We start from the raw sequence: 21,911 nt of genomic DNA, 5'->3' as shown, positions 1-21,911 counted from the left end.
CAATTCCCAACCTCAACCCAATTGAGATGGTTTGGAATGAGTCGGACCGCAGAGTGAAGGAAAAGCAGCCAGTGCTCAGCATATGTGGGAACTCCTTCAAGACTGTTGGAAAAGCATTCCAGGTGAAGCTGGTTGAGAGAATGCCAAGAGTGTGCAAAGCTGTCATCAAGGCAAAGAAAGGGTGGTTATTTGAAGAATCTCAAATATATTTTGATTTGTTTAACACTTTTTTGCTTACTACATGATTCCATATGTGTTATTTCATAGTTTTGTTTTCTTCACTATTCATCTACAATGTAGAAAATAGTAAAAATAAAGAAAAACCCTGGAATGAGTAGGTGTGTCCAAACTTTAACTTTTTAGATTTGTGTGTATTGTTAGATATTATTGCTCTGTTGGAGCTAGGAACACAAGCATTTTGCTACACCCGCAATAACATCTGTTCGCATTCAGGGTTGTCAGTATTCTAAGCCAAACTGCTATTCAGTATTTTTGTTTTCATGCAACTGCTCAGCCTCCGACCGCAAGGCACTACAGAGGGTAGTGCGTACGGCCCAGTACATCACTGGGGCCAAGCTTCCTGCCATCCCGGACCTCTATACCAGGCGGTGTCAGAGGAAGGCCCTCAAAATTGTCAAAGACTACAGCCACCCTAGTCATAGACTGTTCTCTCTGCTACCGCACGGCAAGCGGTACCGGAGTGCCAAGTCTAGGTCCAAAAGACTTCTCAACAGCTTCTACCCCAAGCCATAAGACTTCTGAACAGTTAATCATGGCTACCCGGACTATTTGCACTGACCCCCACCCCCACCCCATCTTTTTACGCCGCTGCTACTCTGTTAATTATTTATGCATAGTCACTTTAAATCTACCCACATGTACAGTGAGGGAAAAAAGTATTTGATCCCCTGCTGATTTTGTACATTTGCCCACTGACAAAGAAATGATCAGTCTATAATTTTAATGGTAGGTTTATTTTAACAGTGAGAGACAGAATACAAAACAAAAATCCAGAAAAACACATGTCAAAATGTTATCAATTGATTTGCATTTTTAATGAGGGAAATAAGTATTTGACCCCCTCTCAATCAGAGATTTCTGGCTCCCAGGTGTCTTTTATACAGGTAACGAGCTGAGATTAGGAGCACACTCTTAAAGGGAGTGTTCCTAATCTCAGCTTGTTACCTGTATAAAAGACACCTGTCCACAGAAGCAATCAATCAATCAGATTCCAAACTCTCCACCATGGCCAAGACCAAAGAGCTCTCCAAGGATGTCAGGGACAAGATTGTAGACCTACACAAGGCTGGAATGGGCTACAAGACCATCGCCAAGCAGCTTGGTGAGAAGGTGACAAGTTTGTGTGATTATTCGCAAATGGAAGAAACACAACAGAACTGTCAATCTCCCTCGGCCTGGGGCTCCATGCAAGATCTCACCTCGTGGAGTTGCAATGATCATGAGAACGGTGAGGAATCAGCCCAGAACTACACGGGAGGATCTTGTCAATGATCTCAAGGCAGCTGGGACCATAGTCACCAAGAAAACAATTGGTAACACACTACGCCGTGAAGGACTGAAATCCTGCAGCGCCCGCATGGTCCCCCTGCTCAAGAAAGCACATATACAGGGCCGTCTGAAGTTTGCCAATGAACATCTGAATGATTCAGAGGAAAACTGGGTAAAAGTGTTGTGGTCAGATGAGACCAAAATGAGGTCTTTGGCATCAACTCAACTCGCCGTGTTTGGAGGAGGAGGAATGCTGCCCATGACCCCAAGAACACCATCCCCACCATCAAACATGGAGGTGGAAACATTATGCTTTGGGGGTGTTTTTCTGCTAAGGGGACAGGACAACTTCACCGCATCAAAGGGACGATGGACGGGGCCATGTACCGTCAAATTTTGGGTGAGAACCTCCTTTCCTCAGCCAGGGCATTGAAAATGGGTAGTGGATGGGTATTCCAGCAAGACAATGACCTAAAACACACGGCCAAGGCAACAAAGGAGTGGCTCAAGAAGAAGCACATTAAGGTCCTGGAGCGGCCTAGCCAGTCTCCAGACCTTAATCCTATAGAAAATCTGTGGAGGGAGCTGAAGGTTCGAGTTGCCAAATGTCAGCCTCGAAACCTTAATGACTTGGAGAAGATCTGCGAAGAGGAGTGGAACAAAATCCCTCCTGAGATGTGTGCAAACCTGGTGGCCAACTACAAGAAACATCTGACCTCTGTGATTGCCAACAAGGGTTTTGCCACCAAGTACTAAGTCATGTTTTGCAGAGGGGTCAAATACCTATTTCCCTCATTAAAATGCAAATCAATTTATAACATTTTTGACATGTGTTTTTCTTGATTTTTTTGTTGTTATTCTGTCTCTCACTGTTCAAATAAACCTACCATTAAAATTATAGACTGATCATGTCTTTGTCAGTGGGCATACTCATAAAATCAGCAGGGGATCAAATACTTTTTTCCCTCACTGTACATATTACCTCAACTAGCCGGTGCCCCTGCACATTGGCTCTGCACCGGTACCCCCCTGTATATATAGCCTCCCTACTGTTATTTTATTTTACTTATGCTCTTTTTTTCTCAACACTTTTTTGTTGTTGTTTTATTTTACTTTTTTACAAAAAAATATGCATTGTTAGTTAAGGACTGTAAGTAAGCATTTCACTGTAATGTCTACACCTGTTTTATTCGGCGCATGTGGCCAATAAAATGTGATTTGATTTGAATACTAGGTTACTACTTTCAGCATTTAGTTTGCATTATTTTGGTAAGACAGCTGTGTGTACAGCTGCATTCACATATGCTGTTTGTAATAGGTGAATTGCCCTATCTATCTTGTAGCCTATATTCATTACCTAAACGGCCTAGCTGTAGGGCGCTGTCCATTGTGCTGATACAGCGCAGCAGAGATATGCTACAGATTTCAAAAGCACTCAATGATCTCAGAGTCTCGGCATTTGAACTTTACGTTTATTGTAGTATATTGTGATAATATAAGCAGAATTCAATATAATTCCAATGCAAGAACCCAAAATGTTTTTACCCCCTCGCGGATTTCAACTGCCCCCTTAGTCACTTTATCCTGGCACCAGGTCTGATGACCATCTGTAGGGCATCTACAGATGGACTATCCTGACTATCCAAATAAAGTGTGACCGAACACACACACACACACACACACACACACACACACACACAGAATACACACAATACAATACATGAGCAATCAAGCAAACCGACATAACTACAAATACATGACTGACATCAGAGAATGTGCTTTGTACCGCGCATTTTCATTTGAGCTACTGAAAGACTACTAAGACGCTTGAAAATAGATTTTAAAAAACTTTTGTCACTGATCTCATTGTGTCTTATGAAAACCCCAACAGAGAAGTAAATATAAACATGCTGTATAACAATAACAGATGTACATAAATAAAACAACATACAATGTATGCATTTTGGGACTGGGTGATATGATGCACAGCACAATTCCATGTAAGCCTTAATGAAAGCGCTACTGTATCATTTTAATCCCAGATAACACAAATGTCCATTCATCTTCAAAACCTGTTCCTCTGACCGGGATACAAACCAGTACGCCATCCTCAGCGGTCTGCCCAAAACCTAAAGACAAACCACAATGCTAATGTACATCAGTTGGGTTGATGTCTACTGGAAACTAGTATGTCAAATGTAAACTCATGTGTGTAAAATGTTGCATACCCAACAACTGTTTTGCTAACACACCATAACACTAGCCACAAAAGGCAGAACACAAAAAGAGGGCGAGGCATCGCATATCCCCAAAATGAAGCCTAATGGGTTGTTTGGGCAACAGAGTGCCATGTCCTATTCTGTGGGGCAGTCAAGCCAACATCTAAATGTCACTGGGTCACTCTGGTGTTTGCCAGCACCACAAACAGACCCTTTAGTTGAAACCAAACAAACCCCTGTAAAACAAAGGCTCGATATTGCCCCCCCCGGCCCGGCCCTGCCCGCTAAGCCCAGTCAAGTTCACAGAGAAGTGTAGAGACTATTGTTTTGTTGCGATGTGTTGTTCCTATTTGGATGCCAGGAAGAGTAGTGGCTGCCTTGGCAGCAGCTAATGGGGATCCAAATAAAAAGCTAAATACTGCTATTAGGGGCTGAGCAGAGAGTAGCAGATTAGTGGAGCGTGGCTCCCAGTACTGTCCTACTGTGAGCCTTTTGGGGGGCCCTAAGCAAGATATGGTTGACCCCCCACCCCCCCCTAAAATTGTTGCCATGGTGTGGAGAGAAAAACATGCAGTTTTAAAGCGAATTTCATGAAATTCTACACATTCTGCCATGATTTATGCCATGTTAAAATGCTAACTAACAAAATCAAATGGGGTTCCCCTGGATGTCACAGAGCAGCGTGAACACATTAACTCACTGGGAGGGAAATCCATATCAATGAGCTCGTCCTAAACTAGACCAAAAACTGTGGGAACAAAATGGCCACGGACAAATTATATTATATTATATTCAAAATCATACTGGATAACGTTAACCGAAAACCCCAAATTACAACTGGGATCAAGTTTGGATATGCATCATTTTCAGTTATAAAATATGCTACTTTATGTTTCACAAAATTTGTGGGGCCAAAATGTTGAAAGTAAAGGCACATATTAAAAGTACATATCTCAAATACCATATCTCAGTATGTGATCATATACCCTTGTACATTTATACCAAAGTTTAAGCCTTCCCAGCTTTAAAGGGGCAATCAGCAGTTGCTACATACATTTTTTTGACTTATACATTAATGATATGTACCCACTGATTATTGAAGAAAATAACTTATAAATGCCTCATGAGCTTAGTTCAACTGTCGTACCCCATCAAGGCAACAGTAAACATGTTGTCCCGCGCCCCCCCTTGGGCCAATTAGTGACAATTATTCAAATGTATGTTGCGTGGATTAATGAGAGAGAGACAAAAAACGATTAATAATGTTTTCCCATTGCTGGAAATCAAAACTTGATAGCTCAAAATGGATGGGATGTCAGAGAATGGACTCCACTGCTTGATAGGGAGAAGCATTGATATAAAACAGGATTTATTTTTATGGGCAGACGAGAGACAGTTATACTGATAGTAGTCTCACTAGACTAAACTGATAGTAACATAATGGTCCCATGTCAATGAATTGACTGAGATATTCACGTCAATCCATTGTTGTAGATCGTTTACACTTATGCAAACGGTCTCTATACAGTAGGCATGTAAGACACTAATAGGGCATTTTAAATAATTTCACCTTGAGTACTCACCTTAAATTATTATCAAGTACTCGCAAAAAAAACTAAGTTGAGAATATCTAATGCATGCACATTTAAGTTAATTAGCCTAACGCCAACCATTACATTTTTGGTCAGTCTTTAACAATTTACCAAGGTTTCTGATTTCACAACAATGAAAAGAAGTTAACAAACAGATATGTAATTAGAGCTGGTGCAAAATGGTGTTATGTTTAACTAAATCTGAATATCAGTTAGAAAGAAAATATAGCTGCAAGCAGCAATTCTGGGGGCCAAGCACGCCATAGCCACATTTGCACATTGTGCAAAGTTTTGTGACAAAATACCAGGCGGTTATGTAGTGTCATCAAATCATATAGGAAGGAAGTACCAGCATTTTATTTAAAAAAATCTATTCCCCACCACAATTGTGGGGGACAAAAACTATACTTTTTCAGAAAAGTCATTGTCATGCTGGAATACCCATCCACGACCCATGTTCAATGCCCTGGCTGAGGGAAGGAGGTTCTCACCCAAGGTTGACGGTACATGGCCCCGTCCATCGTCCCTTTGATGTGGTGAAGTTGTCCTGTCCCCTTAGCAGAAAAACACCCCCAAAGCATAATGTTTCCACCTCCATGTTTGACGGTGGGGATGGTGTTCTTGGGGTCATAGGCAGCATTCCTCCTCCTCCAAACACAGCGAGTTGAGTTGATGCCAAAGAGCTCGATTTTGGTCTCATCTGACCACAACACTTTCACCCAGTTCTCCTCTGAATCATTCAGATGTTCTTTGGCAAACTTCAGACGGGCCTGTATATGTGCCTTCTTGAGCAGGGGGACCTTGCGGGCGCTGCAGGATTTCAGTCCTTCACGGCGTAGTGTGTTACCAATTGTTTTCTTGGTGACTATGGTCCCAGCTGCCTTGAGATCATTGACAAGATCCTCCCGTGTAGTTCTGGGCTGATTCCTCACCGTTCTCATGATCATTGCAACTCCACGAGGTGAGATCTTGCATGGAGCCCCAGGCCGAGGGAGATTGACAGTTCTTTTGTGTTTCTTCCATTTGCGAATAATCGCACCAACTGTTGTCACCTTCTCACCAAGCTGCTTGGCAATGGTCTTGTAGCCCATTCCAGCCTTGTATAGGTCTACAATCTTGTCCCTGACATCCTTGGAGAGCTCTTTGGTCTTGGCCATGATGGAGAGTTTGGAATCTGATTGATTGATTGCTTCTGTGGACAGGTGTCTTTTATACAGATAACAAGCTGAGATTAGGAGCACTCCCTTTAAGAGTGTGCTCCTAATCTCAGCTCGTTACCTGTATAAAAGACACGTGGGAGCCAGAAATCTTTCTGATTGAGAGGGGGTCAAATACTTATTTCCCTCATTAAAATGCAAATCAATTTATAACATTTTTGACATGTGTTTTTCTGGATTTTGTTGTTGTTATTCTGTCTCTCACTGTTCAAATAAACCTACCATTAAAATTATAGACTGATCATTTCTTTGTCAGTGGGCAAACGTACAAAATCAGCAGGGGATCAAATACTTTTTTCCCCTCACTGTATGTACAAAATGTCTAGCCTGACGACTCACACTAAATTCTTCCTCTGTCGCTCACTGCATACTTTAGTCTGAGACTGCAATCATTGAAGACATTTGTGGTGACGAAGGGCACGAGGGGTGTTGTACACAACAAAGTCATCAGCGATTGGATCATCTCTAACCAATCAATCAGAGTATCAATGCCAATGATGAGTTTTCAAACCGCCGCTTTACCCACGTGTGTTCTGGCTTTGGCCCAACCCACTGGTTTCTGGACCAATCAGACGGCCCTGAATGTGTTCGCATTCAGTGAATGGTCGGGGAGGTACTCAGATCCAGACTCATTTCGGAGAAGAAACTAACGTCTGTGGGTGCGGCGTAGCGATTGGCCGGAGCAAGGAGTCTGGGTAGCCAGGCAACAAAATGTCATGACTGTAGCTCAAACGGGACAGAAGAGATGCTTGTTCAGAGTTTGGTGGGTGACAAAAAGTATAATTTAGGAAAACGTAATGGGCCGAGCTTATAGGTCCTTATGGGAAACGTGTTTCTCATGAGGAGATGCATATATGTACAAATTGTCATGACTGTAGCTCAAACGGGACAGGAGATATGCTTGTTCAACATTTGGAATTTCAGTTGATTACTATAGCACCCCCTTCGGCCAATCAGTGTTATTTAGTAAACTAACGTACGAACAGATGGAGACCGATCCATAGTCGTCGTCGTTTCCCAGGGGCTTAGACAACCTAAGCTGTGTGGGTGTGTAAGTGTTGTATCACATATATTTATTGCATAAGCACCACAAAAGAACACCACACATATTATTAATAATCAATACAGGCCAATAGAAACATGATCATCTAATGACTACATTTTTAAAATAAAGATTAACAGTGGGGGTCATCATGTTAGAAAACAGGCTACTGTAGAATCAGTGTGCTAATGGACTTACCCAAAAGAGAAGAGCTGACTAGGCTTCTTCATTGCCACCCAAGAGCTCAGCAGACAGGTGATCAGACTGTGGGCCAACAGGTACACATAAGTCATCATGACTAACAACAACAGCTCAACACAAGCAGTTGCACAGCAGTAAAAAGAGCTCAACACAAATGTTAGGTGCACAATAAAACTTCTTCAGACAGTGCTGATAAAACATATTGAACCCCAGGATTCCCACTTACTCACCTGAAGAGATCGAAGATGGTGAGGTACGTGTATGCGGTTAAGGCTGAAATGAAAGAGAAATAGATGATCAGTGAGCGCTATATTTTACTTGAAATTATTGTAATAGAAATCAAGCAAATACTTTTTTGCTCAGTAAAAAGCTATTGCAACATGTTTAAGTATGAAGCTGGTAGCTGCGATACACCAGTTGAATGAATATAGCCTATTTTGGTGAGATAAACCGCAATTGAATATACTGTCAATCAACAAGACAAATGTTCTATGATGATAAATCAGTTGTAATACACCCTTAGTGTACCAGCCATTTCACGGACACACAAACATTAATATCCTTTGGTTGACAAAAACGGTGTTATTCCTTTCCAGTAGAGATGCCAGTGTAGCTGTGGTGTCTGAACTAAGATGCCAGCTCCCACGCATGCACACATACACAGCCAGTAATTGTGAATAGATTCAGTGAACAGGCCTTAACCAGACTCCAGCCTCCTACTGCTCCCCAATGTATCTAGACTTTAAAACACAGGGAGTAGTGCCTTGGCATTCTCACAGTCAAACTCCCTGGTCCTATGGGGCACTGTAGAGTAGAGAAGCAGTAGGCTGGAGGACAAGGAGGAGACAGAGGTGGAGGCGGAGTGATATCCGCCGGCCTGCAAACCCGGCTTTATGTAAGCTGAATATGATGGAGAGGAGATTAGCAAAGCTTTGCATGGAGAGGAACATTTTGTTTTCACACTGCTCTACCATGTTGACCAAATTGAGTTGACGTAATCCATTATCCGTTCACCCAGTGGATCTATCGGACTGACTGAGCTCTGTTTGTACTGTACAGGCCACGCTGCGACAGTGACAGCTCAGCACTGTGTCACCGCCAGAGCACACAGGTACATGAGATCACCTCCTATAGGGTATCATCCCATATGGCTTTTCAAATCTGGCCCAATCCTATAAATCCACTGTGGTACAGGCATTAACATTAGGTGTAATCATGTGAAGGTACTATAACATCAGGGAGGACATAGGCTTGACTTGCCTATTGGTAAATGAATGATCAAATCGGATAAGCCCTGGTGCAGAGCATGGGCTATTCACTCAATGATTAGAAGACGGACCATGTTTAATAAAACAAAAGACGGTGAGATGTGTCCGGCTCAGCGCCTTTACAGTGCACTTTACATCCATCCCACAGTGTTCTATTCACAACACACTGCATCTGTTAGGACACATATCCTACCCAGTTGTCTGATAGAGTTTAATGCTAAGCGGTTTATACAACGACCCACCTAACTGTCTCTGCTCTCTTTTGTTTCAAAATAGACGTCCCTCCAAATATCATGCATACACACACTTGTCTGGTATCATACAGCACAAGTACATTAGTCATAACCCAGACGAGTCCGGAGCTGAACCCAATACGTGAAGCATAATGTGTCCAGATTAAGGTCACTTGTGTATGTTTGCAGACCTGATCAATGGGAGATAAAAGGAAAGGAGCACAGTGGAGGAATATGACCCGGGAGCTGCATATTTAATGATGTCTGCAGAGCAGAAGCCCAAACAAGTCTGATCGGCTGACTGTGCCCCATGCCTTCCTGCCATCCCAGCCCCAGCTCAATCCCAGCCTCACCCCCTAGCACCAGCCCATCAGCTGCACCCACCCCAGGGAACAAAACCCATTAACGGCATTAAGTGCTGCCTGGTTATCGGAGGATAAGCAAAAGTTAAAGGGGCCTTTGGACCACTGTTGTGTATCACCTTTCCCTGAGCCAGGCCATGCTGGGTCCTAACTGTATTGGCGCATAGACACTGGTTACACACAGGTATACACTAGGGTGGAATGGCGGGAACCCGGTTTCCGAGATTTACCAAGATCTACCGCCCAAAACCACTCCCTTTTCCTGAGATAAATAACTGCGAGAAACCGGTAAATTATAATCAATTATTTATATTATTTATATCAATAGCATGACGTGAAATGGAACTGTTAAATGAATATGCAATGTCTAAATCTGGCTTCTCTACGGCCTTCTCTCTGCATAATCAAATCATCAACGCTCATGGTGGGGACAGACAGCCCATCTCAGTATGGAGTGCCATTTACAATGCATGTAAACCTATCATCTCATCATGGCAACTTTGTTTCTTGTTACAGGTAGGCCTACATTTGCTGCAGCATAGCCTATGCCACAGTAACATAAGGACCGAATGCACGTCTAATTTACACATCTCCATCTGGCTTTCGGGGGTCAATTATTTTTCTTGTAAAGATATTTTCTTCTTAATTGCAGCTGCAGAGTTTTAAAACAGCCTATCACTCAAATATTGTTGCTTTAAAATCAGAGCATGCGCGAGCAGTCTCTCTCTCCGCATCAATTCCATTCAAATTGCATCCAAAATAGATCATCCTGTTCAAGATATCTATCTGTCCTATATACCTCTTTCAGGTAATAAATTCAAAGCATTATTAGCCTTATATTTAGCTAATGAATGATGGGTTATGCATAAGAAGTTTCTAACATTACATTTACATTTTAGTCATTTAGCAGACGCTCTTATCCAGAGCGACTTACATTATTATTATTATTATATATTTTTTTCCCCCCCATACTGGCCCCGTGGGAATCGAACCCACAACCCTGGCGTTGCAAACGCCATGCTCTACCAACTGAGCTACATCCCTGCCGGCCATTCCCTCCCCTACCCTGGACGACGCTGGGCCAATTGTGCGCCGCCCCATGGGTCTCCCAGAGCCTGGATTCGAACCAGGATCTCTAGTGGCACAGCTAGCACTGCGATGCAGTGCCTTAGACCACTGCGCCACTCGGGAGTACATAGCTTCTGTCTCTTGCGCAATACGCACGCACCTATTCTCCGCTGGCCTCTCTCCTTAAAAAACCACTCCATAGCTCTTGGAGTCCCATTCAGGAAAAGCTAGACTAGAATAGCTTGCTGGACATTTGTTTTGTAGCATTTCTTATACCAATAGACTATTCGAAGAGCGACGCAAGCTCTTGTTTGCTGAATGTTAAATACAGCAGCCAATAGAACTCATGGGTAGTTTGAAAGAAGAGCGAACGCGCGATGGCGGTAGGCTATAGCAGTTATTTATTCAGACCCATAACCATTTAATGGTCATGAAGAGAAGTGAAAGCTATCTGCATCTAATTCTAACCTATAATTTTTTATAATTAGAATGATGAAAATAAGGACAACAAAACGTATTTTACTTAACTGTTGAAAGCGAGAAAGGAATGATGCAACAATAGAGAGAGAAAGAGGAGGTAGGCTAATAACATTAGGGGAAATATTATGGAAGGTACAGTGGGGAAAAAAAGTATTTAGTCAGCCACCAATTGTGCAAGTTCTCCCACTTAAAAAGATGAGAGAGGCCTGTAATTTTCATCATAGGTACACGTCAACTATGACAGACAAACTGAGGAAAAAAAATCCAGAAAATCACATTGTAGGATTTTTAATGAATTTATTTGCAAATTATGGTGGAAAATAAGTATTTGGTCACCTACAAACAAGCAAGATTTCTGGCTCTCACAGACCTGTAACTTCTTCTTGAAGAGGCTCCTCTGTCCTCTACTCGTTACCTGTATTAATGGCACCTGTTTGAACTTGTTATCAGTATAAAAGACACCTGTCCACAACCTCAAACAGTCACACTCCAAACTCCACTATGGCCAAGACCAAAGAGCTGTCAAAGGACACCAGAAACAAAATTGTAGACCTGCACCAGGCTGGGAAGACTGAATCTGCAATAGGTAAGCAGCTTGGTTTGAAGAAATAAACTGTGGGAGCAATTATTAGGAAATGGAAGACATACAAGACCACTGATAATCTCCCTAGATCTGGGGCTCCACGCAAGATCTCACCCCGTGGGGTCAAAATGATCACAAGAACGGTGAGCAAAAATCCCAGAACCACACGGGGATTTTTTTTCCCTCATTTTGTCTGTCATAGTTGACGTGTACCTATGATGAAAATTACAGGCCTCTCTCATCTTTTTAAGTGGGAGAACTTGCACAATTGGTGGCTGACTAAATACTTTTTTCCCCCACTGTATATATGCGTCAGCCTACTAATTATACAAATAGGCCCTATTATATTTCAAAATGTAAATCAAATTTGCTAGCCTATACTTGTAACTTTGTAGGCAGCATGTGCTGCACCAGAATCACATGTTCTCTTCCCTGCTTTATCATGGTTTGAAAGAGGTGCGTAATTCCAGTCTATATAATTCAATACGGTACAATAATACAGTTCACACTCAAAAACATTAGCCTACTGGAGCTTGTATCATATATTTACCCAAGAGATCTACAGTCGTGGTCAAAAGTTTTGAGAATTACACAAATATTAATTTTGACAAAGTCTGCTGCCTCAGTTTTTATGATGGCAATTTGCATATACTCCAGAATGTTATGAAGAGTGATCAGATTAATTGCAATTAATTTCAAAGTCCCTCTTTGCCATGAAAATGAACTTAATCCCCCAAAAACATTTCCACTGCATTTCAGCCCTGCCACAAAATGTCAGTGATTCTCTCGTTAACACAGGTGTGAGTGTTGACAAGGACAAGGCTGGAGATCACTCTCTCATGCTGATTGAGTTAGAATAACAGACTGGAAGCTTTAAAAGGAGGGTGGTGCTTGAAATCATTGTTCTTCCTCTGTTAACCATGGTTATCTGCAAGGAAACACGTGCCGTCATCAAAAGGGCTTCACAGGCAAGGATATTGCTGCTAGTAAGATTGCACCTAAATCAACCATTTATCGGATCATCAAGAACTTCAAGGAGAGAGGTTCAATTGTTGTGAAGAAGGCTTCAGGGCGCCCAAGAAAGTCCAGCAAGCGCCAGGACCGTCTCCTAAAGTTGATTCAGCTGCGGGATCGGGGCACCACCAGTGCAGAGCAGGCTCAGGAATGGCAGCAGGCAGGTGTGAGTGCATCTGCACGCACAGTGAGGCGAAGACTTTTGGAGGATGGCCTGGTGTCAAGAAGGGCAGCGAGGAAGCCACTTCTCTCCAGGAAAAACATCAGGGACAGACTGATATTCTGCAAAAGGTACAGGGATTGGACTGCTGAGGACTGTGGTAAATTCATTTTCTCTGATGAATCCCCTTTCCGATTGTTTGGGGCATCCGGAAAAAAGCTTGTCCGGAGAAGACAAGGTGAGTGCTACCATCAGTCCTGTGTCATGCCAACAGTAAAGCATCCTGAGACCATTCATGTGTGGGGTTGCTTCTCAGCCAAGGGTGTTGGCTCACTCACAATTATGCCTAAGAACACAGCCATGAATAAAGAATGGTACCAACACATCCTCCGAGAGCAACTTCTCCCAACCATCCAAGAACAGTTTGGTGACGAACAATGCCTTTTCCAGCATGATGGAACACCATGCCATAAGGCAAAAGTGATAACTAAGTGGCTCGGAGAACAAAACATCGACATTTTGGGTCCATGGTCAGGAAACTCCCAGACCTTAATCCCATTGAGAACTTGTGGTCAATCCTCAAGAGGCGGGTGGGCAAACAAAAACCCACAAATTCAGGATGTGGCCCAGAAGATAATTGACAGCATGCCAGGGCAGATTGTAGAGGTCTTGAAAAAGAAGGGTCAACACTGCAAATATGGACTCTTTGCATAAACTTAATGTAATTGTCAATAAAAGCCTTTGATACAATGCTTGTAATTATACTTCAGTATACCATAGAATCATCTGACAAAAATATCTAAAAACACTGAAGCAGCAAACTTTGTGAAGACCAATACTTGTGTCATTCTCAAAACTTTTGACCACGACTATTGGCTATTATGTCTTTCTGTCGTGCATAATGTGCAGTAGCCTATATCATATGTGTTGGATAACAGCACAATCATTTGGGCTTTTTCGGTTTGGGCTCATAAAATGTCTTTAATGTAGGGCTCATAAGAATCATTGAATCTTCGATCAAAGCCTATTTATATGCTTTAGACTGAAACTTCCGGTTTAGGCAGGAAATACCGTGATACCCGGGAGAAAGGTGATTTATTCTCAGGATGGAACATTTGTAAAATACCTGGAAAATATTCAATAGGCCCACACCCACCCACCCACCCACACACAGTATCTCAGATAGGAGAGATTTGCTAACTGCAGCTGTGGACTGTCATTGCGCAGAGAAACACGCATCGACCGGGGCACTCGGGTGTCTGTCAACGCGGCACATTAAAACAACAATAAATCGCTCCATATGTAAACTAAAAGCTTTATTGACTGACTACACAGAAACATCTGGCAGGGGAAATGGGAGCCGTGCAAAGGAAGCGGCTGCTGGTCTGGGCCACATGGGGGGGAAGTGAGACCAGGGAAACACACACTCAGGGCTGCCTGCTACATAGGGTTGAGAGCTGAGAGCGTGCGCACACACACACACACACACACACACACACACACACACTAGGGATGTGACAAATGTGATTTTTCTTAATGTTTAAACTGCCCTTTTTTATCATTTAAATGATAAGAAAAAAATCATGAAATGATGTGAATTCTAGGCCCCCCACTATCCGGTCTGGAGCGTGAAGTCACAAGCCCTGGTCTGCCATAGAAAGCCTATGTAAATTACGATCACTAGAACGGCCAAGCAAAAATAAAAATTGGACGCCCGTTTTGGCCCCCAAAATGTGTTTATTATGATCAAATCGAGATATTTAATTAAATAGTGATCCATTCTGTAGTCACACAGGACAACGTGCTAACACAAACCAATTACAGGCCGGCAGGCTATGAGGAGGCTTAAGCCCTCATGCCATAGACATTAAGGTTGACTCGCTCAGGCAGGATGAAAATGACTACGTCGACCATGATCCTTTGCTAGTTACGGCCACTTTCACCATGATCCTTAGTGATTTCGTAGTACCATTTAGCCCCATTCAGCAATATGGCGCGCTTCAAATTCAAATACTTCTGGCTCATGCGCCTTCAGGAGTTTTCCACAGGAATACGTGGATGATGTCAGCGTTTTCACTCTCACTTTTAATGTCGATGGTGAATTCACAATGCAGATATGGTCCTGCGTGTGACAGCTAGGGGGCAATGTAGTTCAATATACCGCAGTGATGGCAACCAGACGGCACTCACCTTAATGCTGTCCCCAACCCACTTAGCAACGATGGTAGTTGATGGCGTTTTTAGGTTCTCTGCTGTGTGCCTCTCCTCCATGTTCTCAGTGGTCAGTACATGGGACTTCCTGTCGCACTTCTCATCAATGTGATGGCTCGTTGCAGCGATATATGACAGCGTGTTCATAGATGTCCAACAATCTGTTGTTAACGCCACGTATGGTGTTTAAGAGCTCGGACTTTGTACTTGCAGAGCAATCATTGTACAATTTCTCCATCCGGGCCACATGGTTTTTCGACATGGCATCTTGTAGTCTGGTTCTAGATATGCCATCATGGCATTGAAGCTGACATCCTCTACCATTGAAAATGGCTGAATATCAAATGTAATCATTTCTGTAATCAGCGCTGTGATTTTCTCACTCCATCCCTTATCACACTTTCGTGTGAAGAGCCTGTCTAATGTCTGTTGTTGGGGGCCTGAGCTGCTGCCAGCAACGGTTTGGGGGTCACGGTGCCTCCCTTCCAGACGGTTAAGCATTGCACCTGTACTGCCACCATAGCTCAATTGCAAAGTTTGCATTTCACCACCTTCTTATTTAACTTCTCAAAAGTATTGTCATACAAGCTGTCACTTCCCTATCTCACTCTGCCATTTTTCCAACTGTTAATGACAATGACGTGCGGAGCGCTTTACAGTGGGGAAAAAAGGATTTAGTCAGCCACCAATTGTGCAAGTTCTCCCACTTAAAAAGATGAGAGAGGCCTGTAATATTCATCATAGGTACATGTCAACTATGACAGACAAATTGAGAAGAAAAAAAATCCAGAAAATCACATTGTAGGATTTTTTATGAATTTATTTGCAAATTATGGTGGAAAATAAGTATTTGGTCACCTACAAACAAGCAAGATTTCTGGCTCTCACAGACCTGTAACTTCTTCTTTAAGAGGCTCCTCTGTCCTCCACTCGTTACCTGTATTAATGGCACCTGTTTGAACTTGTTATCAGTATAAAAGACACCTGTCCACAACCTCAAACAGTCACACTCCAAACTCCACTATGGCCAAGACCAAAGAGCTGTCAAAGGACACCAGAAACAAAATTGTAGACCTGCACCAGGCTGGGAAGACTGAATCTGCAATAGGTAAGCAGCTTGGTTTGAAGAAATCAACCGTGGGAGCAATTATTAGGAAATGGAAGACATACAAGACCACTGATAATCTCCCTCGATCTGGGGCTCCACGCAAGTTCTCACCCCGTGGGGTCAAAATGATCACAAGAACAGTGAGCAAAAATCCCAGAACCACACGGGGGGACCTAGTGAATGACCTGCAGAGAGCTGGGACCAAAGTAACAAAGCCTACCATCAGTAACACACTACGCCGCCAGGGACTCAAATCCTGCAGTACCAGACGTGTCCCCCTGCTTAAGCCAGTACATGTCCAGGCCCGTCTGAAGTTTGCTAGAGTGCATTTGGATGAACCAGAAGAGGATTGGGAGAATGTCATATGGTCAGATGAAACCAAAATAGAACTTTTTGGTAAAAACTCAACTCGTCGTGTTTGGAGGACAAAGAATGCTGAGTTGCATCCAAAGAACACCATACCTACTGTGAAGCATGGGGGTGGAAACATCATGCTTTGGGGCTGTTTTTCTGCAAAGGGACCAGGACGACTGATCCATGTAAAGGAAAGAATGAATGGGGCCATGTATCGTGAGATTTTGAGTGAAAACCTCCTTCCATCAGCAAGGGCATTGAAGATGAAACGTGGCTGGGTCTTTCAGCATGACAATGATCCCAAACACACCGCCCGGGCAACGAAGGAGTGGCTTCGTAAGAAGCATTTCAAGGTCCTGGAGTGGCCTAGCCAGTCTCCAGATCTCAACCCCATAGAAAATCTTTGGAGGGAGTTGAAAATCCGTGTTGCCCAGCGATATCCCCAAAACATCACTGCTCTAGAGGAGATCTGCATGGAGGAATGGGCCAAAATACCAGCAACAGTGTGTGAAAACCTTGTGAAGACTTACAGAAAACGTTTGACCTGTGTCATTGCCAACAAAGGGTATATAACAAAGTATTGAGAAACTTTTGATATTGACCAAATACTTATTTTCCACCATAATTTGCAAATAAATTCATTAAAAATCCTACAATGTGATTTTCTGGATTTTTTTCCCCTCATTTTGTCTGTCATAGTTGATGTGTACCTATGATGAAAATTACAGGCCTCTCTCATCTTTTTAAGTGGGAGAACTTGCACAATTGGTGGCTGACTAAATACTTTTTTCCCCCACTGTATATCTGTGGCAAATAACTTGAAAGACGCATATCACCTCCTAACGTTACAGCATTGTTGCGTTAGGTATTTGTAAAAATATACAGTTGAAGTCGGAAGTTTACATACACCTAAGCCAAATACATTTAAACTCAGTTTTTCACAATTCCTGACATTTAATCCTAGTATAAATTCCATGTCTTAGGTCAGTTAGGATCACCACTTTATTTTAAGAATGTGAAATGTCAGAATAATAGTAGAGAGAACGATTTATTTCAGCTTTTATTTCTTTCATCACATTCCCAGTGGGTCAGACGTTTACATACACTCAATTAGTATTTGGTAGCATTGCCTTTAAATTGTTTAACTTGGGTCAAATGTTTCGGGTAGCCTTCCACAAGCTTCCCACAATAAGTTGGGTGAATTTTGGCCCATTCCTCCTGACAGAGCTGGTGTAACTGAGTCAGGTTTGTAGGCCTCCTTGCTCGCACACGCTTTTTCAGTTCTGCCCACAAATGTTCTATAGGATAGAGGTCAGGGCTTTGTGATGGCCACTCCAATACCTTGACTTTGTTGTCCTTAAGCCATTTTGCCACAACTTTGGAAGTATGCTTGGGGTCATTGTCCATTTGGAAGACCCATTTGCGACCAAGCTTTAACTTCCTGACTGATGTCTTGAGATGTTGCTTCAATATATCCACATAATTTTCCTTCCTCATGATGCCATCTATTTTGTGAAGTGCACCAGTCCCTCCAGCAGCAAAGCACCCCCACAGCATGATGCTGCCACCCCCGTGCTTCACGGCTGGGATGGTGTTCTTCGGCTTGCAAGCTCAACCTTTTTCCTCCAAACATAACGATGGTCATTATGGCCAAACAGTTCTATTTTTGTTTCATCAGACCAGAGGACATTTCTCCAAAAAGTACGATCTTTGTCCCCATGTGCAGTTGCAAACTGTAGTCTGGCTTTTTTAATGGAGGTTTTGGAGCAGTGGCTTCATCCTTGCGAAGCGGCCTTTCAGGTTGTCGATATAGGTCTCATTTTACTGTGGATATAGATACTTTTGTACCGGTTTCCTCCAGTATCTTCACAAGATCCTTTGCTGTTGTTCTGGGATTGATTTGCACTTTTCGCACCAAAGTATGTTCAACTCTAGGAGACAGAACGTGTCTCCTTCCTGAGCGGTATGACGGCTGCGTGGTCCCATGGTGTTTATACTTGCGTACTATTGTTTGTACAGATGAACGTGGTACCTTCAGGTGTTTGGAAATTGCTCCCAAGGATGAACCAGACTTGTGGAGGTCTGCAAAAAAAATTCTGAGGTCTTGGCTGATTTCTTTTGATTTTTCCATGATGTCAAGCAAAGAGGCACTGAGTTTGAAGGTAAGCCTTGAAATTCATCCACAGGTGCACCTCCAATTGACTCAAATTATGTAAATTAGCCTATCAGAAGCTTCTAAAGCCATGACATCATTTTCTGGAATTTTCCAAGCTGTTTAAAGGCACAGTCAACTTAGTGTATGTAAACTTCTGACCCACTGGAATTGTGATACAGTGAATTATAAGTGAAATAATCTGTCTGTAAACAATGGTTGGAAAAATTACTTGTGTCATGCACAAAGTAGATGTCCTAACCGACTTGCCAAAACTATAGCTTGTTAACAAGAAATGTGTGGAGTGGTTGAAAATCAAGTTTTAATGACTCCAACCTAAGTGTATGTAAACTTCCGACTTCAACTGTATACACACAAACACATATATCTATAAAAACACAATTGTTGATGAGATAGAGTTGATCCATCAAACATGACCCATCAGTAACCAAAACCTGAAGCTAGCAGCTCTCACTAAGAAACTTTCACCAGACCACTAAATAAATGGAGTAACTGTTTGAAAGAAAACCTGACATCAGAGATCAACATTTTAATTCACCATTCACTGGAAATAAAGTGAAGATGGTTACATTACTGATTTAGTAGGATAGTGTTCTGATAATGATCAAGGTATAGTGTTGTAACTACAGAATTGAATGAGATTGTATTTTTATGGTTGTAACCACAACTTTAAAGTTGCTTTCAGGTTCTATGTAAAGATTTCTCACTTGTTCACTCTTGAAGGTTGGGATTTCACAGCCACAGTGCCTAAAGACATTTCTAGTTGTCATCAAGAACAAAAAATAACTACCTGCCCGTCAATTCTCACCTATTTCAAAGTTTGGTGTAATTGAGCACCCCATTCCACCCCCCACCCCCCTTTGTACAAGATGGCCCTACTGTTGTCAGAGTGACAGGCTACACTGAATCCTGATGGATGAGGCTAGTAGGATATAGCCCTCTGTGAATAGGAAGACATGGGTGAGCAGCACATTGTTTTTTTCAAATAATGAATAAACTTGTGTAACGCGAGGCTGCAGCTGGAGGCTGGAACTCTACACTTTAAGTAGGCTGTCAGAAATGAATAGGGGTACAAGGACAGGCCCCTGAGGAGCTCCACACCAGCTTGTAGTGATATCGTCCCCTGCCCTGGAGACAGGAGAGCGAACTCCCTGCTCCAACCCTGAGCTGAATACACTGTCTCTGGCCAGACTTGACTTGGATAAGCTCCTGTCGTCAGGGTGGATCTCAGTCTGTGCCTGTGGAATGTCTTAGGTGTCTTACTACGGTCTCCTCTTTATTTAACAGAAACAAAACCGGACGCTGCTATTAGATTAGCTAATTCGGACGGATGGTAGCTCTAAAGAGATTACGTAAGGTAATGAGGCAGATGAGGACGTACTCTAGCTGTACTGAACATACTGTCCATATCACCTAGTTCTAGCCTATTAGCTACATCTCTATGAATAAAGCTAACCCTATGGACCGATTACATCGTTTAGATCACGGTGTGCTTTACTTAGACAGATTCTAAGTAAAGCAGATGTGATCTACTTGATGTGGTCGTATAGGGAATAAAGTAAGTGAGTTTATGATAGGCAAAGCTGAGAAACGTTTGGAACAGACAGTGAATCTGAATGTAGGACTGTTCCCTTTACTCATAGCCCTGTGGGACTCAGTGGCTTCACCAGCTGTGCTCTAACGTGGAAGAACAGGAGGGGCCTGGGGACTAACCAACTCTCCCTTTACCGAAAACACACACACACACACACACACACACACACACACACACACACTTACACACACAGCCACACACATACACAAACAAACACACACTGATAAACAAACAAACTCACGGACAGTTGGACACACACATGCTGCATGAGCCTAGAGAGGACAAACTCAGTCTCAAGTGCCACACGCATTCTCTCTTTCCATCACTGTCAGTCACACGCTCTTACCCACAGTCAGACTTTTTTGGGGGAGGCATCTGCATAGAGTTTGCCACCATGCCAGTCTCCTGAGAGCCACACTGGGCCAGCAGCTCAGACCAGGGGGGTTATCCGACAGGGTAAACCCTTTCATTCAGCTCTCTCTTTCCCTGAGCAGGAGGAAGGATGGAGAGGGGGGATAAGGGAGGAGGAGGGGTGTTTATAAGCCTGCAGAACAGGCACTTGACCTCCTTTCGCTTGGCTTCCCCCAGCTGTAGAAATACAGTGTACGGCGGGAACACAGAGTGCCAGAGACTAGTGCTTCTGACAGGAGGCTGTCTGATATAAAGGAGCAGAGCAGAAAGACATCAGTTGCACCAACTAACACAAACCTAACCTATCACATGAAAACACACACACTGATCAACTAACTTCTGTGTGTGAGACTCTGTGTGAGACTCTGTGTGAGACTCTGTGTGAGACTCTGTGTGAGACTCTGTGTGAGACTCTGTGTGAGACTCTGTGAGACTGTGTGTGTGTGTCCGTCCATGTTCCATAACACCATCAACGTAGAAAAAGAAAGTCCTGAATTTCCAGAAATCACAACAGAGCATTAAACATGCTTAAAAGTAACCCTTTAAAATCATCCAGTATAATCCCCCATATCAGTTTAGCAGAATAATTGACATGGTAAACAAACACAGTATAAGAAGGGCATAAACCTAGAGGATCATTGGCCTTGAAAACAATAACTCAATGCAGTCAGTTTGTGTTTGTCTGTAATGACCTACACAACCCACGTTCCCCAGCAAGTATTGATCCAGCTAAAAGAAGTGTTGACAAAAGAGGAATGCGCATATCAAATTAAAGTGTGGACATTTTTCAACAGCTTGAAACTTTATCTAGTCTACCGGTGCAAAATTTGATCTGGACCAGCTGACAACACCAAACAGTGTCCTGTAAACTCATCTGTTTTATTCTGAAAGGCTACAGAACAGCACACCACTTTAGGATAAGTTACGCACACACACACACAATGCGCTTTGAGGAGGAGGTGAGCAGAGAGGACGCGAAGAATCAAGGAAATACAATTGAGATTCACCTCTGGAAACCTCCAAACACCACCGTTGAAGGCACCATTATCGGATACTTGCAGTGCGCTGCTCAGCGACACCCAAAATCACACAAATGCCTACTTTGCAGTCCT

General features: G+C 42.9%; 1 protein-coding gene across 1 annotated transcript in view; it reads right to left on the bottom strand.

Annotated features, from left to right (window-relative positions):
* slc30a6 (solute carrier family 30 member 6) overlaps positions 1 to 21,911 on the bottom strand; it is an 80,945-nt gene that overhangs the window by 41,745 nt on the left and 17,289 nt on the right. The window contains exons 5-6 of the mRNA XM_041883556.1: positions 8,011 to 8,053; positions 7,778 to 7,843 (exon numbers count right to left, since the gene is read on the bottom strand). Coding sequence (XP_041739490.1) covers positions 7,778 to 7,843; positions 8,011 to 8,053 — 109 coding nt within the window. The remainder of the gene's footprint in view (positions 1 to 7,777; positions 7,844 to 8,010; positions 8,054 to 21,911) is intronic.

This window comes from Coregonus clupeaformis, chromosome 1 (genome assembly GCF_020615455.1).
Source record: "Coregonus clupeaformis isolate EN_2021a chromosome 1, ASM2061545v1, whole genome shotgun sequence".
Lineage (NCBI taxonomy): Eukaryota > Metazoa > Chordata > Actinopteri > Salmoniformes > Salmonidae > Coregonus > Coregonus clupeaformis.
The sequence above is the reverse complement of the archived record's forward strand: the minus strand, read 5'-3'. Positions and strand labels throughout refer to the sequence as shown.